This window comes from Gallus gallus, chromosome 7 (assembly GCF_016699485.2).
Source record: "Gallus gallus isolate bGalGal1 chromosome 7, bGalGal1.mat.broiler.GRCg7b, whole genome shotgun sequence".
In the NCBI taxonomy this organism is placed as follows: domain Eukaryota; kingdom Metazoa; phylum Chordata; class Aves; order Galliformes; family Phasianidae; genus Gallus; species Gallus gallus.
Window position 1 is genome coordinate 25,807,912 of NC_052538.1, and position 24,034 is coordinate 25,831,945.

The 24,034-nt window shown below is 47.1% G+C and overlaps 1 protein-coding gene and 1 non-coding gene across 43 annotated transcripts in view; one reads left to right on the top strand and one right to left on the bottom strand.

The window, feature by feature from the left end:
• CLASP1 (cytoplasmic linker associated protein 1) overlaps nucleotides 1-24,034 on the bottom strand; it is a 155,347-nt gene that overhangs the window by 110,025 nt on the left and 21,288 nt on the right. For 38 of the 42 annotated variants that reach the window (XM_040704368.2, XM_040704357.2, XM_015290006.4 and 35 more), the window contains exons 3-8: nucleotides 11,261-11,339; nucleotides 11,008-11,111; nucleotides 10,409-10,500; nucleotides 10,245-10,320; nucleotides 6,904-7,001; nucleotides 6,076-6,143 (exon numbers count right to left, since the gene is read on the bottom strand). In XM_040704368.2, coding sequence (XP_040560302.1) covers nucleotides 6,076-6,143; nucleotides 6,904-7,001; nucleotides 10,245-10,320; nucleotides 10,409-10,500; nucleotides 11,008-11,111; nucleotides 11,261-11,339 — 517 coding nt within the window. Of the gene's footprint in view, nucleotides 1-599; nucleotides 700-6,075; nucleotides 6,144-6,903; nucleotides 7,002-10,244; nucleotides 10,321-10,408; nucleotides 10,501-11,007; nucleotides 11,112-11,260; nucleotides 11,340-24,034 lie in introns of those variants that run through there. The other 4 variants (XM_040704366.2, XM_046943893.1, XM_046943892.1 and 1 more) reach the window with 1 other exon arrangement.
• Nucleotides 11,974-12,091, top strand: LOC112532844. Its single transcript, XR_003076305.1, has one exon. It is a non-coding gene; the product is annotated as a U4atac minor spliceosomal RNA (small nuclear RNA).

Genomic DNA, 24,034 nt, shown 5'->3' on the forward strand with positions numbered 1-24,034 from the left:
TCTGATGTACCAAAAATAAATGCAATATATATATTCCCACCCCATAAATTGATCTGTCACAAGTGCCCAGACGCAGAGCTCCACTGCCTTTCCATTTCCCCTGGCTCCCTTCTGCCTCTCTGACTTCCACAGCCAGCCTGTCACAGAAACGTAGCTAAAACAAAACCACAGAAAGACGGTGGTATCTCAATTCAACTGCAGTTCAGTGTTGCCTAGAAGGAGCTGCAAATTAAATACACTTCCCAACTGATGCTGCACAAGGCAACAATCAAAATGCCTTAGCGACAACTCGAAAACATCACAAGGCGGTCTGAAAACAGCTTCCCTTCGCCCCTGTCACAATGTGTTCTGTGTCCTTATGAACACAGGCTTTCCCTTTACGCTTGTCAAGCTGATCAATCATTTATCATATTTTATAGCAGCTTACACTGAGCTGGATGTCACCACACTACAGATGCTGGCAGGTTATTTGTTGAAGTTTCACTTTTACTGCGAGCTGCCTCCATCTCTTCACAATATTACAAAGAATATTAACAGGAGAATATTGAGAGGCCAACGAATACACCCACCAGCCCTATGGCACATTCGTTAGCACTTACCTCTGCCTGTAGTCATTATCTGCAGTGCTCCCAAGCCGCTGGGATGAGCTCTGAGCCCTGCAGTGCACGTCTCTGTAACTTACCCACCAGCAAACTCTCCACCTCCCAAACGACTTCTCCCTATGACCGAGCAGATTGCCAGCCCTCCTCCAAAATAAAAGCCTGCTCCGCACTCAGCTGAGCGTGGCTTATCCTCCTCTGCCTGTTGGCTCACATCACTCCACTTTAAGGGTTTGAAATCTAGAGGCAGTAACACGCTTATTTACAATGTTGTGTAATAGAAAAGAAGCAGAGCCAGTCTGGCCCATTTCTACCCTCCACAAGGAGCTAACAGTACCAATTCAAAAATCACAGTATCACTTTCCCAACCCCCGTGCGTGTGAAGGAGCATTTCCTTGCTTTTTTATACATTCTCATTTTCTATTTCAACATGAAAACAACATTCAAAGAGAACAGCTCGTAACGGGAAATCAAGTTGCACAGTGAAGCACAAATGCATGAAGCTTCAGCGCAGAGTGTCAGATATAAACCTGTGTTATCAGCCACCCCTCCTGGTCTAATTCTGGTGCTGGGATGCATGCTGACAAATCATGTCCCACCCACAGACACGTGGCAACATCCCACATATGTAGGTTAGTTTTCTCCTTGTAATAAACAGGAGAACAGCATCCAGTGACTAGCTTTACTATCAGCATAACATGAGAATCCAAAACCACGTGTGCCAAAAAAAGGAACAGAACAAGCTGAACAAACAGCTTATTTACCTTAAACAGTACCTCAAATACTGAAGTAGTTCTTCATTTCTTCTTCACAGACTCCTGGCAGCTGGAATCACCTTCACTATTTCAACATTGTTTTAATGGGATTACTCTTAGAACTCTCACAAAGCCAGGCAACTGCTAAAACTGCATCTTCCCCTCACCTTACTCTGTGTAAACATATCAGGGGAGAGATCTCTGCTCCAGACTTCTGGGTTTAGATCTGCTTTGAGTTCCATGCAGCCCAACACCGCTACCACCTTCACTCTCCTGAGCAGAGACAAAATTCCACGTAGACGAGGAAGTTTAATATCCTCCAGACTGACTAAACCACAACAGAGGCACAGCACCACACGGAAGGATTTGCAGAAATCGGGTCACTTACATGAAAATAATAAAAAAAATAACGAGGTTTTACGTTAAGGCACTGTATTACGATATAATGAGAAAGAGCACAAAAATGCACCACAACATTTTAGTTGCTAATAGCTTTGGTTTGGGTCACTTCCTATCAGACTGTAAGTGTCAGCAGATCTCTTACTACATTCCTAATCTGTCCTGGAACTTCTTCCTGAGTCCTGGTCTGACTCAGGATGTTCAAACCCACGGAGAAATGGCAAGCTTTATGCTCAGGTCCTTCCAGACGTGAGGCTGAGGAAACCTGTGCTGCATGGATTTCTGTACGTGGAACTGTTGATGTCCAGCAGCCCCTCTCTGCATCACAGCCAATTACAGATCATCATGCAATGCCACACGAAGGCAGGAGCAGACTAACAGGCAATTATTGGCTCTTTCACACTGAAAACGTTATTTGTCCCGGGGGAATAAGGCATCTGCATAATTAGCGATAGCAGTTACACAAAAAAATAATTAGCCTGCTGAAAGCTTCAAGGAGAAAAACTGTAATTTTTGCTTCAAGAGGCTGACTAATTACATGCCAAATAACAAAACAGAGATGCACTAAGAATCATCGAGAAACCCAACATGGATTTCAACTTCATATTCCAGACGGAAAGGTCCTCTGGTAGCCTAGCAACAAGCAATACTTCAGCATACCAAAGCTTCCCTGCCTTGATGAAACACTGCACGCACCGTGCAAACCTCCCCCACCCCACTGCTCATTTGATTCCTGTATTATCCAACAGTGAAAACAGGATCTGGCAAAAAAACAAAGAATAATTCAGGATCAACTCAAAGCAGCACTAATGATTCATGGCATAGAAAGGTAAACAAACATCTGAAAATAATTCATATTTTATGCGTAACAAAACTCATATTGTGATTAGAGATGATTCACTAGACTTATACCTTGGATCAGAATGTGACCTGTTCTTTAAGGACCTTTACTAGTAAAGGTGAATGAATTTCTGCTCACCTGGGAATGTGTGTCTTGGGAAGCATGAGTTAAGAGAGATCTTTAACCAGCAGCACCAGCACACAGCCCACCCGTCATGGGGAGCAGTTCAGAAAGTTTATCACAAACAAATCTCAGAGCTAGAAAATCAGTTTCAATTGTAATTCTCCTCTGGCAACTTATTAGGGCATGTTTCCTCACTTCAGAAACAATTCTTGTCATCCCAACCTGCCTGGAAGTCAGGTCCGGCAACCACCAGTCACCACTACTGTCTTTACTCCATCTTGCTCTGACTTCCCTACCCGTGCAGTACAGATTTCATGTACTCATACATAAGATCACACAGATTGACACTTTGCTGGTAATCTGGGAAGTCCAGATACAACTTCAGCTAGTTTTGCCATTTCAAAGGCACGCCTCAACCCTGACCAACATGAAGCCCTTACCCTAAGGGGGGGAATCTGGGAGGAAATGTGTTAATTTTCAGGCAGGTCTGTTCCATGGCCTGTTCTCTGCCAGCAGCACCAGCCCCTGTCCCACCTAAGATGCAGGAGCCACCCAAGGCAGAAAATCCTGAGCAAGCAGATGCAATACCATATTGTGCTGACAGGTGCTTACAGAACTGAAATCTGCACAAACATTTGCCCATCTGCCTTCCCAAACCTCTGGGAGGCTTATGCAGCCTGCGCAGAGCTAGAAATTGCACAGTCTAGCTACAGAAAGGCACCAACATGAGCTTTTCAGACATAACAGTTAACCATATTGCCTGAACTCATCCAATCCACACCATACAATATCAACCACAACATACTGGCAGTGTGCTCACACTGCTGCTATGGGCAAGGCCTGGTAGGGTTACAAACTAAAAGGAGTGGTAGTGATGGCATCAGATAGGCATCCATGATCAATACTGTACTCTGCCGGATACAAAGGATTACTTATAACAGGATGTTTCCTGATAAAGGCTTATCTTTTGGTTGTGCAATATTTATCATTTTCCCTAATGACTGACAGATACTGAAAACATCACCCTTGTTCAAAAGCAGCAGGAGGTGTGAGGGACATATGAAACCCTACAAGCATAGCTTGCCTTTAAGTCATAATAAGCTCGTGATCACTGGTGAAGGTAAGCCTTGTCCACCAGCTGACACAATCTCAACAAGATAAACTGGAAGTTGGACAGAGCTCTTGACACGTTAGACATGTGAGCAATAGACATGCTATACTTGTGCCGTGCTTGGAAGACAAGGAAGAAGCAAGGAACTTGCCTACAGCACTATGGAAAACAGAACTCTACCTCAAATGCATATTTTAAATACGTATTAATAACTAATGTTCTCATTATTAATATCACAAATGAGAACTACTTTAAAATTAACTCACGCAACTACAGATTTTTTCATTCTTAAGAGACAAAAAATCCTGTTAGACCAATGGGAGATCCTTCCATTCCTACATCATGCTCTGACCCTAAAAGCACTTCACACTCCTCTACTTATTTCCTGGGAAGAGAGATGGCACTCTAAGAATCAACTGCCCATAAGGGGTCATCCCTATTGACCCACCTCACTTCTTTTGACATGTTCAGTAGTGCCAGCAGCTACGAATCACACCACAATGCGTGCTGTGATGGTCAGTAGGTTGGGGACCAGAACCATCTCTAAAGCCAATAGTTGGCAAGCAGTGGCTCTGATACCATCCAGGATCATGCGTATCTGCACTATAACTGCATAGAGACTAATAACTGCACAGCTAAAACTTGCACTGCAAATCTCAATTAACCTCAGTCTCTCACTCTTCACTGAAGTTCAGTAGTTACATGTATCTTATCTACCTCGTATTAACATTCTTCTTATCAATTGTGACATACATGATTTTCAACAAAGAACACTTTCATTTGGCTTAGAAAAAGCCCATGTAAACTTAATTTAACTAATGCCACAATCTATTCCCAAATCTTTTCCCTCCTCCTAGAGAATAAACCCAACAAAAATCCCACTCTCCGTCATCATCCCAGCACATTATTTGTTTAAAATGATACCACAGCAACACATCTCACCACAAAGCACACAGTATCTCCTCAGGCTCCAGAGAACAGCAATCTCCATAGTACAATACATCAAAGTGACTTTCTCTGTTTTGAAAATCCAGTCTATTCCACGACTTGCAAAACAGAAGTTCTACCTCAGCCTAGCCAAGTGGAAAGCAGAGAATTTGGATCAAGAGTATGCTTGTTTCAGTTTGAGCTAGGATCTCAGATTGAACATCCACATGTTGTACATATTAAGATGCTTGTTAACAATTAAACGTTTGCATCCTCCCTTTAGGAAAAGTACAAGGATGTTTGTTTCTCAGTGGTACTCATGAACAGATGAGGCCACCATAAGCATCATCTACCTACACAGACTGCTTTCCTGCCTTATACAAAATCACAGAAGTGTTTTTATCCCACTTCATCACAGAGGAACTTGCAATAGGTTTTCATCATTCCCAGATGCAGAAGGTAAATCCATTCTATTATTTCCTGCAGGAATTAAGTCTATTGTACTTTAAAAATGAGCACGGCAAGAAGAAAGGTGCCTTAGAACTGAAAACACACATTCTCCCCCACTGTAAAAGAGCAGAGACCTCTGCTCTCTTGGCTTCTAAGACAGCTGTGGAAAAGAATGGAGACATGACCCCTCCTGCTCCCAGCTTTGCAGAGGGCACAAATCTGAGAGGCATCTGCAGCACTGAACTTATGTTTTACATCTCTGCTCTACCCGGCTCTTGGCAGAATGATGAATTCCCTCCTTTGAACCAGAAATTCACTCAAAAACATTTCTAAGAGTAAGCGATACATGAAAAGCAGCAGGCTCTTGTTTAAAAGCAAGCAAAATCCAAGTCTCAGACAAGGAAAACAGAATGAAGCTCTGTTGAGAGCATTGACCTACAACCAATCATACACATACAAAGTAGATGAACTTAGAAACTGCAAAATACAATTCCCAAGCAACACGAACATCAAAGACTACAATGTTAATACGTACACTCTGTGCTTTGTAGAACAGTAAAACTGAAAAGGCTGCTTCTGTTAGTTTTTTCTTTATCAACAATTTAAAGAAACACACACAGGGCGTTGAAAACAGAAGTTCCGCTTCCCTAATGACAGTCAAGGAAAAGGAAGACACTTAGCAATACCTTCTGCTCTCAGGATTCTTCTTAGTACTGCTAAGAATGCAGAGCCGACCAACCAAACATCAATTTCTGAATTATCATTCATACTTGTTCCTCTGAGCAGAACACTGGTTTTGCATCCATTTGAATGTCTCACCAACAGAAAACGACTGAAGATACCAAAAAGAATACAGGTACTTCTACTCACCACTTGAGCTCTGGATCATGTTTCCAGATTTTTGGACCTCGTCAAACTTCGTGAAAATTACATTCAATCTGTTTGGAAGTTAAAGAAATAAATTCACAATCAATAGCTGAATTTAATCTTTAGGAACCTCCTAATTTAAGATGTTCCAGGAGAAATTTTGCTTCAACGCAGGTCATTGAGAACACTGCCAGAAACATCAAGGGGGAGGGGAGTTACTGTAAAAATCACAACATGCAATGGCTGATAAAAAACAGAAGAGGGATACTACTAAGATGAAAGAAATACGACTGGAAATACAACGCTACTGAAGATGTGGCAGAACTCATTGTAAATACGTTTCCAGTTCATTATTACTTTGCCTATTTTTAACAATTTGCAGAAGAATAGAAAAAAAATGCAAACTTTGCACAACATTCTTGTTTGGCCCTGACATTTCCTTCCTAAGCATGTCACAGGCCCAGTGGAGCATAAGATCTTTACAGCATCTCATTATTCCTTCCTAGAGAGCACACTCCTCGAGGCCACGCTGCAGCAGATGTTTCTACTGGAAAACAAGAGACAGCAGCATTCCTTCCATCTGTGTGCACCCTGCCTCTGAAACAACCTCCCCCCATGCTTCCCCTGTACCCCGACACACTGTCATTTATGCCATCCTTAGGTCTAATTATGCTCTGTCCTGCATTCTTGAGACTAAGTGCACGTAGGATGGAAGAAAAACTCTGACCCCAGGAAGAGGTTCAATCATGCAGCATGTGAAGCCTCGTAAAGGCAAGAAGGAAATAAAAAGAACCCCCAAATAGTTAAAATACAGGGATATACTCAACATACCGAGATTGGGGTAGTCCTTTTTTACTGAGATCAGCCCTTACACGTTCACCAACATGTCTGTAAATTTCCACAAGGCTGTTTATTGCTGCATCTCGAACCTGAAAGAGAGACGTGAGAGAAGTCAATCACCTACACAGTTTAAATAAATAAATCCCTGCCCTACCTTGGAGAAAAATTTGCATATTTCTCAGCAACAACAGTTGCCACTATGTGCACCATCACAGCATTCACAAGAGCTTCCATTCCTTCATTTCAGGTATCAGCAGGATCAGTAGATCTAGCTTTACCCAAACTTCTGCGCTGATGATAAATGTATATCAAGGGGGCAATCAGTCACCTGAGTCACCATGTGGAAAACTGACTAAGGCTCAGTACTCAGCTGGCCTGCTACAAACAGCAATTTCCCAATCAAAACCGCCCTAAGTATTCCTGCAGTAAAACTCATTCTGACCCAGATGACATTACCAAGCAGAAGAAGAACAATATATAGAGGGAAATGCGTGCGACAGAAGAATAAAGGCACAACAACTCTTGTAGCCTTGCTGCACACTTTGTGGCAGTGCTAATATCTCCTAGTCCTTAGTTACATACTTCCACTGACGTCCAGACAACAGCTGAAGAAGCAAAAAAACCACCACACTGGACAAGCACTAAAAACTCCCAACTCTCTGGCCAGTCTTTACCTGATCTTTAATCAAACTCACTGTAACACAACAGAAAAGCACTATCACTAATGGCTGGTTGCTTACCTTTGAGTGTCCCAGGCTTTAACAGCAACCCTAGGTATCTCACTAGCATCAGGAGCAAAGACTGTATGAACAAATGTAATTTTACATATTTTCCAAGCTGATTTGCAAAGCTGACTGCTGGGCACATCTTTACCACCCACCAGAAGAGCCAGAAAACCCAAAGCAGTGACACGTTTGCATAGCAACATCCCCTCCCTCAGGGGGGCAGATAGGTAAACTATCTGCTCTGCTTGCAGAATACCAACAATCCATGCACTTCTGCTTGCTTCCAACATTAACCTTCCCCTCCGCACACCCTCACGCAACAAAAGGGGTTCCCAAAGCTAAGGCTGGTGTCTGATTACACTGAAACCACCAGTGTAGAAGCAGAGCTGCAAAGGGAATGAAAGAAAGCATGGCAGTACACCAGCACTGGGCCTGAACACATCAGGGCTAGATACAAGCTATTTCTGTGGGGCCAAACTAAAATTAGCTTTATGTGGCAATGAAGGGCAGACATGCACACCCTACTTCCTAGGGAAAAATGACTAACACTCTTCATTCACCCTGTTATCCCCTTCTCTACATCATTTCCATGCAGAATATTCTGAACTGCCACCTTCATGTACCTCAGCCCTCATTCGCTAGCCTTGCCTCTCTGCCCCTCAGCCCCACAATCCAGCACTGCAGCACAGGACACAGCCTTTCAGGTGCCAACAAAGCAGCTTTCATCACTGAGCATGGCAGGAGGAACTGGGGAGGCCAGCACGTACAGACTGCTTCTCCACAGAGATGGAAACACACTGCAGCTGGCCAGAGGGAGGACACACTGCTCCTCAGCAGTAAGGCCACACACCAGCTATGGCAGCCAGGGGCTGTGACCACCCAACAAGCAGCCCTGCTGCTGCTCTGTCCATAGCAGCAACAGCCCCAAACACACCCAGTCACAGGCTGCCTTGCAGGGAAAACCTGGAAGGATCACAGGGCTGTGTGAAGCTGATCAGAGCTGTGCTTGCAGGACTGGGCAAAACTCATAAGAAAGCTTTAATGCTCAGTTTTATTTTTCAGAAAATAGTTATTTAAATAGTAGTTAACAGCAGATGCTCACTGAGTTCCATAAGCTGTTAAAACTGCATTAGCTAAAGCCAATAAAATCTGAACACCATCCCTTGTGAAAAGGGCAATAACAAAACAGCTTCTGACACCCACAACAACAGGGGGAAAATTCCACACTTGACGAGGATCTTTGTTTCTTCATCATGTTTCACCAAGAGAGGGCAGCATTGACCGAGCAAATGGCCCAGATGTCCCAGAGCTCAGAAGGCGTGCTGCTGCTCACAGACTGGTGTACGACCAGTTCAGGCATGAACTTTGTGCAGATGTGGTGCAGCAGGTCCCCAAGAGTCATGAGATCAGCCTTATTTCCCACTCCGTTCTGGGAGCTGAGATTGGGCTGTGTAAGGCATGTGAAAGGCAACAGTGAGGGAACACATTTCAGTCCCCTCACCAGCTTCCTGGTTTCTGCAACAAGCTCACTGATGCCAGGAACACAATCCCTCTGCGCAGCAGCAACTCAGCATTGTGAACCCAGCATTCCCTCAGAGTAACAGCTTGCTCAGCCACAGCTCAGGAACAGGGAAGACCCTGAATCTTACACTTCCTTGGAAGCCTTCGTAGAGGAACCAGCTTATCCTTCCTGTGTTGGCAAAAGCAGCAGGAGAAGCTACTTCCCACTTGGCCCTTCTCTTTAGCAAGGGGAGGCTCCAGAGTCAGTACAAACCCACTCCCCAGTTGTCCACCTCACACTTCCCTCCAGCTACATTCCCACTCTGAACCTGGATCATGAGAACTCCTGATGTTGGATGGAGATCTGCAATATTCAGAACCTGTAGGTGCCTGCACTACCTAACATTAACCTGAACTCTGCTTCCTCACTCCCTTCTCCTCTCATCAGCCTTGCTCACATCCAATTTCAGATTAGGTTACAAGCTCTCCTTGGCAAGAGAGCTCTCTCCTATGCAACAGAAAGTTGGGACAACCCCAACTTAATATGTTAAAACTGTAACAAAACTGGCAGACAAGATATGGACAATTGCATCTTCCAAATCAGGATGGAAAGCACACAGGAGCAACAGATAATTCTTGCAGTATGTACTGCTGATATAAGTACCCCATAGAACTTATCTTCCCTCTGCCCATTGTTCGGAATCTCCCCATACAAGCTCTGGCAGTGCACATGGCCAGGCTGTCAGCCTGGCCCCATGTGCCCTCTCTGCCCAGACTGGTTCTTATCTGAAGGTACACAGATGCTTCACTGAGCCTGGAGGGATCACTGCAGCTTCCCCTGCACTCAGCCGTAAGGTACAGGAGTAGCTCTCTTCCCACAAAGGTTTCCTGTTCTGTTCCATATCATCTGTAGACTGATGCTGTTCAGTTGAACTTCTGATGCTGTAGTAGATGTACTTCAACTCTGACCCATTCAAAATCAACCAAGAGCTTTTTATAAACATCATTCACCAAGAGCAGTGCATTTGTCAGGCAGAACACAGAGCCCCACCTACTGACAATAGCACTCAATGCTCCTTTCAGAAGCAACTCACAGCAAAAGCTTACCTGGCTGTTTGGATCTCCAAGTAAGTTACATATATGTGGCACTATCTTACTCAGTGTTAAACTCTGAGCTCCAGATCTGGGAATAAAGAACAAAAAGGGCATTGGCGTGAACCACAGAGCAAGTCTGCAAGTATAACTTGGATCTACAGGAGGTTCTGACTTACGCATTGAGTGTTGCAATAAGGCAGAGGCAGATCCCTTCTCTTGTCCGGAAATTCTTGTGTTTGAATCCTCCTAACATCCTATCCCACACGTACTGTGGAAGACAGAAGAGAAAGTGAGACAGATATAGGAGGCCAGGTAAGAGAGATTCCTTTTAGCAGACATGCACTACAACATTTCTGCATGACAAGCTTTACATTCATCCAAGCAGAATAAGACAACAAGCAGTAAAACATTAAGTATGACTAGTTCTTTGCTGAATTCATAGTAACTTGCCATGAACTAAAATAACATGCACTATACAAGAAAAGTGCCTTCCAGCACCCAGAACAATTACACTGAATGCCCCTTGATAAATCCAAGCAACATTCACATACTCCCATGCAGACCCTGACCAACCAGCCATCCAATAGCATTCTCACATAACATGAATCATTCATAACAGAGGCAGAGGGAGATGAGGGCATTACAGATGGGCACAGGAGAACACTGATAGAAGAGAAGTGAGGAAAAGTTAACATCCACACAGAGTACCAGGACATCAACAACAGAAATACTCAAGCAGCTCCTCTCACACACCACAAAGGGCTGTAAAGCATACCTGAGGATTAGCAGCCTGTTCCATGATTTTCAGCAGCAAGGTCTGATCCTGCTCCCGCACAGAGTCCTTGGAGTCTCCCAGCCTATCCAGCAAGCTGGGCAGCACTGAAGAAAGAGAACAGCAACATCCGAATCTCTCAGAAGGAAACCACCACAGCTGCACAGCCCCTCTGCCCCTCAGGGGAGGGTGAGACATCACCAACCGTGCCACGGGTGGGACGGAGGGGAGAGGCAGCATCACAGCCAGCTCTTACCTGTGCCGATCTGGGCCTTGAAGCGGTCCTGCAGGCGGGACACCAGCGCGGAGATGATGTCGATCCCCAGCAGCACCACCTGGAAGCAGAGGAGAGGTGTCAGCATGAGGCTGAGGGCCAGGCAGGGAGCAGACCCAATGGGCTCACTTCACAGGGCTTCCAGGAGCCCGGGGAGCACTGAGCTGTGGTGCAAAACCCACACTGTTGTACACGGGGTGCGCGTGTGCTGTATGCACAGAGACCGCAGTATCTGGAAACAAAGACGCTTAATTAATTGTTATTACACTTGTAATGAGGAAATGGCGTGCGCTGACATCTGTCTCACCGTTCGCCTGCAGAAATTAAACGCAGCTTTGAGGACCGTAACCAGGATGTGAGGAGGGCGGTTCAGGCAGCGCGACTCCGCTGAGGCGAGGCCGGGTGCTGCCGGCAGGGGGCGCTCCGCGCCGGCACTCCCGCCTCGCGGCCCGGCCCCCTATGCAAATCGCCCGGCGGACGGCGCGGAGCACGCTGGGTAGCGCCCCTCCGGCCGACAGAACGCCTTCAACCGGGGCCTCGAGGGGGAATAAGCGCGGCCCGGCGGGCCTACGTCCCGCGGAGCGCGCCCCCGAGCCGGTGGGGCGTGCGAGCAGCGCCGAGAGCGCGCGTCCCCTCACCCTGACCTACCGCGCGGTCGGCTCGCGCTTAGGGCGGGCGCGCGGCAGCCGCCACCAACCGTCCTTATCTTGGGGTTGCGCGGCCGCTCGATGAACGCGTGGTGAGAGCGGCACTGCTAACGCCTGAGCAACACACCGAGCGCCCGCGTGCGCGCGCGGCGCAATTTTTGGAACCTCGCACCGGCGCGTGAGCCCGGCGCGTCTCTCACACGGCTGCACCCGAACTGACCCGCGACGCGCGTGCACGGCGGCCGCCACGTTCTCTTACGGGCTGCGGCTCTTTGTCCTGAGCTATGCCCCACCCCTCCCAGGTGATGTCAGCGTTGGGGTGTGAAGGCCACACAACAGCCGGCTGCGAGCTGGGAGGAGAGCTACGGGCTGGGCACCAGGAGAGCCATCAGAGCGTGCCGGGCACAGGAGCTGGGAGCAGCCGTCGCTCACATACACCGCCCCGTCCCCCCTCTGCCTCGGGGCGGTGGAGGGATGGCTTCCCAAGGACAACAGATCTGCTCTCCTTCGCATAGAGCCTGCGTTAGTCCTCGGCTGCAGCACACAGACGGCGTGAAGGAGCAGCCCGTACCTCTGTGCTCTGCCCAAGGACACGAGGCAGTCACAGGCTGCACTCGCTGCTCTGGAGCACAGCTGGCTCCGCACCTGAGCAAGGTCACAGCTCAGCAGGTAAATCACCACTGACAAACTGCAATTGCTGTTCAGTCTTCAGGGCAGGAGCACTCCTGGCAATCCATCAGGAGACGCCGCAGCTGAAGGCAGAGTCCAATTTAATGCAAGCTTCTGCCCCGGCTCCCCTGAACACTGCTGAAAGCCAGCAGCAGCAAACACTGTCTTAGAAATGTAGTCCCATCTCGGCATCTCTTTATAGGTAGAACTACCTGCATGGAAACAGTGCCATCACAAAGAACAATGCAATACACCTGCACTAACAACTGGTGCTGCTTTTGGCTGCTCCCAACTAAGCAGTTAGGTGTCTTGGTCACGAACACTGCCACCACCCCATGCACAATTGCTGCCAGCTGAGCATTCACAGTCAGGTCCTCAGCCAGGAGAATGCAGCTGGCCCTGCAAGCACTGAGCAGATCACACCTGTGTGTCAGACAGAGCAGGCCCGCTGCACCCCTGTGAGCTGCAGTTCTGCACACAAGGCACATCTCGGGAGCTCAGGGCAGCACAAAGCATCACACAGAACCACAGTAGCTGTAGCAGCTCAAAGCTCCTAGCACAGAAGTGCTGACCCCAACTCCATCTGCAACGCGTACAGGAACAGAAAATGCTGAGCGTGCCATGGATGGAAGCAAAGTGCTCCTGAGAGGTGAGCTAGCACCTGGAACAACAGGGCAGCCAGGGGTCTGCTGGGGGCTGAGCAGCTGCTGCTGTGAGGCACCCATAGACCAGAACGAACAAAGCAGAGGGCACGCACCAGGTGTCAATGTCCCTTGTTAGATCACAGCCAGCAAAGCTTTTTCTTGCCTTGTTTGGGAAGAACACTTATAAGTGTGCAATAGCATTTTTAGCGGCCATCACTTTTGCAAAGCTCTGGAAAGACCCTATGAACTGCAGCTCCCCCAGCAGTTCCCAGCCCTGCAAGCAGAAGGCATGCACAGGATCTACACACACCCGTCCCCAGACACTGCTATAACCTACAGACACTGCTATAACCGTCCCACGGCAGCAAACTCCATTGAGAAAAGAAGCACTCAAGGTACTTTGCTAGCTGCAAAAAAACCTGCACAGAATACAGCCCAAGAGATGGATGTAAGGTACAGAAAGGAGCCACAGCAAGCGAGAGGGAATGTGTCATCCACAGAGGAAGACATCACTTCAGCAGGAGCCTTATTCCTGCAAAGCTGCTCCTTTAGCACGCTGAAATTGTGCTGCCGGCTTGAGCAGGCTGCACAACAGGGCCACTGCCAGCAGGTGTGAGGTCTTCCCAGAGAAGAGCTGAAACACCCATCAGTCGGCCACAAAGGAAGCCTGTAATAACACAAAGGCAATGGCCTAAATTCTGCTGAATTCCACCTTTGATTATTACAAAATCCCTGCCTGGAATTCCCCCTTGGTTTCTGCCAGAGTTCTTTCTTCATTTTTTGTTGCTAAAGGCTGCTGGAGAGCGCTGCTAGCATCCTAGCGTTCCAACTGCCAAGTACAAAAGCACTAAGTATTATACTGGGCAGTGGAGCTGGAGGAAAAGGTGGCAGCAAACAGGCACAGCTCCTGGCTCAGCATTCGACCAGCACAGAGCTCCAACCAGTCTGTGACCCATGCAGGTCTGTTGCAGCTCTTAGCACAGCTCTCCATCAGCTCAGGCACAATCACTATTATCTGAACATCTGGCAAGGAGATCTCTTTCAAGAATTTGAAATATCTGGTTTAGGAAACAGCAATCACATAAAAAAAAAAAAGAGAATATCCCTACTCCTTCAAAATGTAATGTTAACTGATGACAAAGCTTTCCACACACTCCTGATCCACACCACAAACATGTAGGAAATCAGCATTCTTCTGCTTCCTAACTGCGTTCCCTCTCTTCAACTCCCACTGACCTCTGAGTCTGTCCCTTTGCCTTTTTGGCTGTCACTGGTGAGATTTGGAGCAACAGCTGAAGCACTGCTCCGCTGAGCTCCCACACGAGAACAGAACATCTGTTTTCCTCCCTCAGACTGCAAACAGACAGCCTTTCCGTTGCTTCCAACAGATACTCAATGAGATGACAGAATAGCAAAGCATAGTGCATCTACGTTAGGGTGCACCCCTGGGCCACTCTGGTGCACAGCATGCGGTCAGAAACCCAAAAGCGTTTGGCAGCCTCAAGCAGGCTACCTACCCCCAGCTACTAGGGGCTGAGCCAGCCGCCCACAGGCAGGGGCAGACTTCTCACCAGGGCACCCAGGCAGCAGATGCCTGCAGAACAGCTCAGGAGCAGAACACGTGCACCCAGCACTACACACTTGCACTGCAATTCAGTTATGTACTTGCAGCTTTTCTGACAAGCTATCTGGAAAATCCAGTTACGTACGGGTAATATCCCACACCATCCTATACACCTGGTATTCCAAATCTCAAGTGGGTGACGATCATCACCACAGGGCAGCTATTCAACAGAAGGTACCAGGAAGGAGTTGGATTGCCTTACTGCAGCCCTGTTGGAAGCCTACCACTACAGCACTCTCCCCCAGGGCAGCAGCCTGGCAATAGCTGGGTCAAGGTACGGCTGGCACATGGATGGGCTGATGCTGGTGAAGGCACACCCGTTCCTGCAGCTGAAGCATTCCAGTCTCCAGGGCTGCTAAACCAGTGAGACATTTCACAGAAGTCACTGAATTCCTATAGAACAAAACGAAACAGAAGCGCCTCTCAAGGAAAGAGGAGGGAATGCTTCATAGCATGCTGTTTGAAGGAAGCAGAATTTTCCTAAGGGAAACAAAACATGCCCAGATAAAGCAGCTGATAGCACAAGAGGAAAATCAGTTGGAAAATTTCAGGGACAAGCCACATATATTTACTTCCAGAAATGCATTTAAACAGGTGAGGCAAATGCTTCCTATCAGTGCTCCAAGGTCTCTGCCACACTGCAAAAAGCACTCTTGGGCTGGAGATGCACAAGCAAGCGTCCCTCGATTCTTGTGGGTTAACATAAGAAGGGAATTAATTCAATGTTTAACTGAACCATTAGCTCTTGGATTAATTATTTCAAATGGAACTCTTAAGAAACAGAAATACCTCAGAGGAGCAAAAGCTGCGAGCACAATACAAGAACCCACTCAGCTCAGTGCAGGCTGTGCACAATGCTGGCACTCTGGGAAAGCACCAAAGTCTGCAAAGGAATCAACACAATTCCAAAGAGACTGAAGCTCTTCAAGCCTTGGAGCCAGAGTAGAGCTCAACAATAAAATGAGGTTGCAGAGGTCTCCAGGGGCCAACCAGTTTGACACGCTCCCATCCCACTGCTCAAATTTAGATCAGGTTGTTCACATTTATACTCAGCATTTTGTTTTGAGTCTTAACATCTAGGCCTTCAACTGCCACGGATTTTAAGCATTCATTAAAACTTGAAACAGTTCTATGTATTCTAGTTAGAAGCAGCCCTGTCCATTTATGAATGGATTTAATGAGCTCCTCTGTCACCAACACCAAGACTTTGCTAGCAGATTGTGAAACAGATTTGTTTTAATCCTTCTGTAGGCACAGAAGCACATAACAGACAACTCTCTGTAGTCCCCCAAGGCTCCAGCTACATGATTAAATCTACAACAATCTTGGATTTCTAGTTTTCTGTAGGTACCAATGACCTAAGACATGGACCTGGCAGCAAGAGCAGCACGGTGTGTGTGTGTGTGTGTGTGTGTGTGTGTGAGTGTCAAGTTCACAGCCAGCCAGCCACAGCAGGTGCTGGTACATTCCTTACAGTAAGGGAAAGGCACGGTGCTTTTGGCTTCTTTACCTAGGAGGTTTTGTTTAACTTGACAACATCTGATAAAAGAAATAAGTTGAAAGCCGTACACAGCGATAGGCTCCAATTACTGCTCCTCTCTATCAGACTGTGTCAAAGCAGCCTGGCTCAGGAAGGAGGTTGCTGCCTGCCAGCTCCTTGCAGTATGCGGCACTGAGAATAGGAGGTTGAGTTTCACAGATAGCAACTATGTCAGGGTAGGAAACAGCGCTTAGAGAAACAGGAGTTCAGATAAGGCGATGCCCAAAGATAGTGCCAACACACACAAAATGCTTCCCTGATAACACCACTCCTACTGCTGATTTAGAGAGCCAGCAGCTTTTTCTTCAGTAGAGGCACTGTAAGAAAAGCCATACTCCTCAGCTGCTACACAAAAAGAACATCAACTGATTAAGGAGGGAACCCAACTACAGTCATATCCCTGTGCCCTTCATCTATTTGCTCCCGTAACACAGGGCTGAGAGCAACCAGGCAGGATGGGGGAAATATAAACTGATGTTTTTCAAGAGCTTTCATATCCTCATCTGGAACTACAGAGCATTATTACTACCATAAACTTGTCACGGTGAGATCTAGCAGTCCCATCTGTATGTTGGAAGAAGTGTTGTTTGGCTATTCCATATACATCTGCCTGCAGTGCTGGGGCTGTGCCAGCATGCAGTCCAGTTAGAAAGTTCAGTCTAAGATCTATACATGCAGGGGGAAAAAAACCACCCTGTACGCTCACATCACCATTTAAAGAGATTTCTCCTCTCTCCTTCAAAGGACTTAAAATGTTTTGAGAGCATATATATACATTCTGTTCCTTGTCTTCAAATTCATACATCAAAGAAGATGCCACAAACACAAAGCACCGTGGAAGCAAAGCACAGATTCTTCGTTAACTCTTTCTTTAAAGAAAATAGCTGCAAGAGGCCCTGCACTCTTCGGGCACGTTTTGACTTCTTGTCAACCAAATGGTAAGGAGTTACCTACTCCACTGAACCTGCTTTAGCAGAGGGTTGAACTAGATCATCTCCAGAGGTCCCTTCCAGCTCCTACTACTGTGTGACCCCAAGCTGGGGCATGCTGCTGCAGGCCTGCTTCTGACCCATCACACGGGTGCAAACCCAGAGCATGATGTGGTGCAGTTGTCTGCACCCACACTGTTCTCCCCAGGAACAGAAGGGCGCAGCAATCTGCAGTCAGTGCACATTTCTTACCCATAGATGACTTCATTCAGACCTTTAAGACTACCTAAATGTTACTAGGAGGGAGAAAAACAGTTGCAGAAACAAAGTTTTGGATCCTAAGCTATCCAAGTCCGCTGGGCAGCCTGTATGCTCTTTGAAGAGTCGCCCAATTATGTGCTGACCTCACATATGCCTTGCTGTTTTTTTGGATGAAGTGACTCATTAAATAACACAAGAGTGAAAACTTTTTACTTTGTAAGACAGATTAATTCAGTTGCATTGTTTTACCACAAAATCCCTCTGGTTCACTATTTGGACTGGAAGTGAGGATATGGCAGCACCAGCACCACTGGTGTCATTTGTACCCAGCAAGAAACGACACCATGGCAAGGCAGTCTCACTCCCTGCTCCTCAGAGCTTAAGCTGAAATCCCTTCTTAAAAAGGTTTGAGAAAGGCTGTAATGCCAATCAAAACCAGCACTAATTGTATTGTTCCTTTTGCCTGTGTGAGGCAGTATGCAGGCCACCCTTCCAGTTGACAATGCCTCTGTGAGGACATGGAGAGATGCTGCTTTGCTTCCTGGACAGGAACCAGGAGGCTGCTGGCAGTCTTGCATGCAGCACAGCCAGGGCTCAGCTCCAATCCTTTGGCAAGGCCTCCAAGTCCCTCCACAGGAGATGCAGCCCCAAGCAGCCCCAGCAACAGCCACACTGCGTTACGCCTGGCAGGGGGCAAGCAGCAACATCAGGAAAGATCCTAATGGCCTTCCTGGGCCAGGAAGCCGTGTGCTAGCCCACATAGCAACTGGTAGAAACAGCCTGGTACAACACAACCCACGGCTGTGCATTCTGAACTTAGAGCCTCTGCTGCCTGTGCTCCTGGAGCTGTTGCACTGAGTGCTATGCAAAGAGCCGGCCCAGCACATGCCCCACTGGGCACATTGCAGCTCTCCTTTTCCACAAAGTTCAAACAGGAGAGCCCAAACCAAACAAGCTTTCTGCCCACAGGAACTGCTCAGAAACTTCTGAAGCAGACCCAAAAGCCACCAACTGCTCCTTTCAAGCGCTTGCTATGTTACTTCTGGCCTCCATCAATATAGCTTTCCAGGCTGTGCAGGCAAGAATTTCACTCAGACTGCCTTGGGCTCTTCTGTCTCTGAGGGTTATGTTCTTAGTGCACATGTATCAGTTGCCTCATCTTTCACAAAAATGCCTTTAATTCATATCATCACGTTCAGTTGTAGCACAAGTTCCTATACCCAGGGTGACAAATCAACACTGTGACCCATTTGTCTGCCACAGCACGAAAGCTTCACCACACCGTCTCCTTGGTATGACTGGAGCTGCGCTCACCCCATCTGCCAGCCTGCTCTTTTCCCTGCCACATGCTGTGCCTTTCCAGAGATTAGAAGTATCTCTGCCCACGGGGATGCTGTTAGAGCTCCATCCCACATCTCCCCCCACCTCCTCTTTGTTAATGACACTGCTATAGAGCTAGAGCAGAAACCTGGGGAGAGTGGAAACCAGAGCAGCAAGTGTAAAACAAAGACTTCTCTAGAGGGTCTTTTTTAAATAACGATGTTACATCTTCAAGGGCACACACACCATTAGAGGAAGGCATCAGCAAGGACCCTGCCTTTGTGCAGCTCTACCTGAAGGCAGGTGAGGTTCTTTGTACCCTTTGGTTATTCAGCATCTTTCCGGGATGAGAAGTGCCTTGATCTCAGAACCTCACCAGATACAGCAGTTAGAGATGTCTCAGCACAGACAAGCACTGCCCATGCACTGCACAGCAAAGTACAAACTGCATGCTTCAGCTGGCAAGCAAAGAGCTGCAGTGGGAACATTGAAGAGATTTTGCTAGCACGGACTTCAAGAAGGGTGGCAATCAACTTTTCCCTCTAAAAGAAGGATAAAGATAAATCCTCTTAGATTAGCTGGAAAGGAAATTAGCATAAAGAGCAGGAGGACACTGAAACCAAGTAATTCAGGAGGCTTGGAAATCATCACATCATGTATCTTAAGCATAGCTTGAGCAACTGTCTGAGAGAAAACATTAAGGCTGAGGTGGCCCTTAGACTCCCTTTCCCCACGTCTGAAACTCACACTACATCCTTCCTTCCTTCCTTCCCTTCCCTGCAGGACTCCTTCACCAACCCCACACCAGCGACTCCAACTTTAACAGAAAGAACAGACTTTTCCTCATCACAGAACTATTGTGGGCCCAGCTCTGAGAAGCATGTGTGCCGTGAGATTTCTTGGCAGGACAGCCAAGGGAAGCTCTTCTGAGAAACGCTTCTTTCTTGCTGCAAGACACAAGGAGGCATTTGGATTCCATCACAGAGCTGCTCCGAGACCCAATAAAACTCCTCATACTTGTGACATTCATTATTAAGCAGCAAACAATAGGTCATAATACACTTCTGGCTATTCAGAAGAGCTTTCTAAACACCCGTGCATCTAACTTCACAGACCACACATGCTGGATACTGTATGAAAAAAATCGACATTAGCATATTCAGTGTGCTCTGGACTCATTTCCTTCGCAATACAACCCAGTTGTGCTGCTTTGCCACAGCAAGACCTGCTTCTGAAGCCAGACTAACACAGACCAATCCTCTCCCAGTTAATTGAACCCTTTCCTGCAACACTACCAGTGAGCTAAAACATTTAGGAAGTCTCCAGGCCACCCAAATCAATATAGAACTCACTTTAGGCTCGCAGTGTTTTAGTCCATTAGGGATATTTCAATGCCACCGTACTAAAATGTGTCAAATCAAATGAAGAACGTACTTTAGAAAGGTCTCAGGAATTTGTTCTCCTTCTGCAGATAGGCACCAAACCCTCCATTCATTAATGACCCTACACAAATAGGCTGCCTGGCTCTTCTGTCTACACAGCACAGCTCAGCTGCAGTGCAGACCCATGGTCTGCAAACCTGGAATATGTCATCATCACCTCTGTTTCATGGCCTCACGAGTGAAGTGCAGTAACATTTTTGCCCAGTAGCAGAGAAGAGGGTTGGCTGCAAGCAAAGAGTCAACAGGAGGCTCCTCAGTATTGAGTGCTCTTCACTATCACTCTCCTCTCATTCATACGTGTGAAATGAAATCCACGCAGCTCCTTTCAGGTCAGGCTGTGAGCAGTCCTCACCAACTAGCAGAGCTGCAATCTAAGTTTCATTATGCCATATGCTGGGTTTGCAAGATGTTGAGGGCATGAGTGGGGAACAGCAAGGCTCTGCCCTTCAGTCATTCCCTAAGAGCCCCAAGGTGTCAGAGGCACCACCACCAGGAACTGCTGCTACAGCCACCAGCTCAGCAACAGCCAAGCCCTTCCTGCGGCTCCTGAGCAAATTCACATGGGTGGCTTTAGGAACAAGGCCAACAGAGCAGCCCAGGTGCCTGAATCCTGCCAACACCCTCACCTTTAAGCATGCTCCTCAAGACCTTGGGGAACAAAGCATCATTAACTTGGAATGAGAAGCAGCTGCATGTGGTGTTAGTTTCAACACCTGTGCACCTACATCAGCAAGAGAAAACACCTTCTCCCTTCAGAGCTAATCCCTGGAAGGGTACTGCCTTCCCAGCAAACCTTTACTCCAGGAGAAATTCACTTCCCACTCAGTTCCTCACAATCCAGCAACCCAGACAGATGGTCTCTAACCTGTAACTGGAATCTTCAGAGATGCACACAAAACCCAGTTTGCAGTATTTCAGTCATGTTTTTGTATCTCGAGGGACAAAGCTGGCAAGTGATCCACCCACACTTCTCTGCACTGCTGAGCCTTTATGACAGAAACCTATGAGGAGGCCTTCATTCTTCTGGGACTAGCCTTAAAACTTCAGAGAAACTAAGCAGAAAAAGCAGAGTGCAGGAAATGACCAGGGGTTTCTCCCCCGCTGCAGCATCACTCGGCCCAACAGCCTACTTGATGCAGGCGGAGGAGGGCTCTCCCATCACTGCTGCTCTCCAGGAATTTACTCTCAGTCACATCACAGCAGGCCACTGAGGCACCATAACCTGGAAGAGAAAGCTCTGGGCACATCTGTTCTACGGTGGGCAGAGCAACAGTGCCAGGCCCCAGGAGCTATGCAAGCTAATGCATCTGCTGACAAAGCAAAAGAGGGAAGAAGTATCTCCACACAAAGCAGGCAACACTGAGAAAGAACCTGTATGTTACTTGCAAGAGCTCCTACTTCTTCAGGGCAAGTATTCTGCAGCACTTCCCAGTCAAACCCACAAAACCTGAGTTTTGTAGATGCAGAAAAAGACTGGGGAAGAGAAATCTTAGAGAATAAAGTCAAAGAAAGCAGAAGCAGCAGCATGTTACCTCCTGCCTAGCTCAGGAGCACGAGCAGGGCACGCACCCTCAGCAGGGCTGCAGGACAAGGATGCTGTCGGCTTGGGAAGTCGCATCCTCCTGTGCTCTGGGATGGCACACAGTGAGCCACGCTGCCCGGCCTGTGCCTCACTGATTTCCCAGTGAGCAGTCGGAGCCAGAGAGAGCAGAAGTTCACTGGCCCACCTCCACATTTTTCTGTAGGACTGCCCTGCCTCCTCGTTTGTGAGCTAGGGACTCCATGCAGCCTCCCCATTACTGCCTGGTGACTAAAGACCACCCCATCAATATTTAAAGCAATCCAATTCCCTTGACAGAAGAAAGTACATTTGTGCCAAGTCTATCATTAAATCAGGTGAAAAGCTGCATGCCTAAGTGATGGGTTTAGCCATTTTGCTGGTTTGAAAATACTACCAGATCCTTTTGGATGAAAAGCAGAACTGAAAAAAAAAATTAGATTAATCTCATCCTTCCAAAACTATTTTCTTTTCTTTTGATCTAGCATCAAAGACTTTCAGGAGGCGCCTATCATTAACTATGCCAGTCAGAAACGCAGTGCATCTCCAACTACTTTCAGGATATGTAAGGGAAATGAACGTGCATTAAATATTTCCACATCAGATCTTGCAAGGAGAAGCAGAGGTTCCTCTTACCAGGCAAGACCTGTTTGGAGAATGGAGTTCTTGTTTGTTTGCTTAAGTACTGAACAGCTCTGGCGAAGGCCTGAGCTCTCAGACATCACTCAGTACCAGGGCCCCAGGTAGACACAGTTCATACTGCCGTAGACCACTACACAGGGCATGGTCCATCATCGCAGCCTGAGACCCATCAAGCCGAGAAAACTACACAAAGATGAACATACGAGGCTCAAATGTCCTTCCTTTAGCGCAGGTAAAACACATACTGTTCTTTACTAACAAAAGAGCATCAACAAAACTGGGAGACAGACAGACCCTCTGCAAAAGGAGCACTTATTTTTCCCCTTGGCTCTTCCCTGAGCACAGACACAGACTTGCTTTAGCAGAAAGCCGGAGCTCACTGCATTAAGGAGGAAAGTAGCTGTGCAAGACAAATGAAGAAGGTATGTTCCTTTCCAACTTTCTTTTTCATCTTTTGATATCAGATAAAAGAAAAATAAGATCTTGCAGGTATGCAAGTGTTACTAAAATGAACACTGAACAGAGGTTCAAAACCCAGACACAAACAGAAAAGCAATATCCATATGCAGCCTAAGCGTGTCAGCTGCAAACACATGGAACCCATCAGTGAGCACAGTGATCCTGTGGCGAAGGACACTCCTCAGCCTCACCTGGGGGCAGCGCCCACCTCCCACCCTGCTAAGCCTCAGCACTTGATTCCAAGGGACACAATGCACCTCCAACCCTGCAAAGATGAGGGCACACCATGGGTCCTGGGGCAATCTGTGCAGCCCCCTTGTAAGCTCTTAATCTGCTGCAGAGCACAACTGCCTTTTGTGATCGAAGACATAACTCCAGATGACAATCCAGTTAGCAATTCTGGTTAGCCAGCCACTCTTTTCCCCACTAGTTACACCTAAACCGGTTCTATTCAAGTCAAAGGAGATTCTCCATTTTCTCCAGCATAACCAAGAACAGAATACAGAATGTCAAACCAGCATTGTTTGGAAGCAGGGGAACAGCCTTCTCACACCACTGATCTGGGAAGGGCAAAGGAAACAGCAAGGACAAGGGAACAAAAACTCATTTAGAATGTGTTATCTCTCATCAAGCTACATTAAAGAACAGCCAGCAAAGACCATGACCTCTTTAGTCCTCTATTATTTGCAACAAAAGCCGATTTTTAGAGGCAGAAGGGGCTCATTAGGTCAGTTAATCTGACAGCCCACACAGTACAGTTCATGGAATCCCAACCAGTTCCCTCCTGCACCGACATCAATTATGTGAACAGAGCACTTCTTCTGGAACAGCGTTGGGACTTAATCTGATTTAGGATCTTCAAAACAAATAAAGGAAGAAGTTGAGAAGTAAGAATTCTGTACAGCCATTTATTCTTTGTTAACAATACAACCATTGCATACACGGCAGAAAAACGCAGACACGAGGATCCTCCACCCCACCCAGATTCACAATGCAGCACTTGCCAAACTTCTGCAGCGTG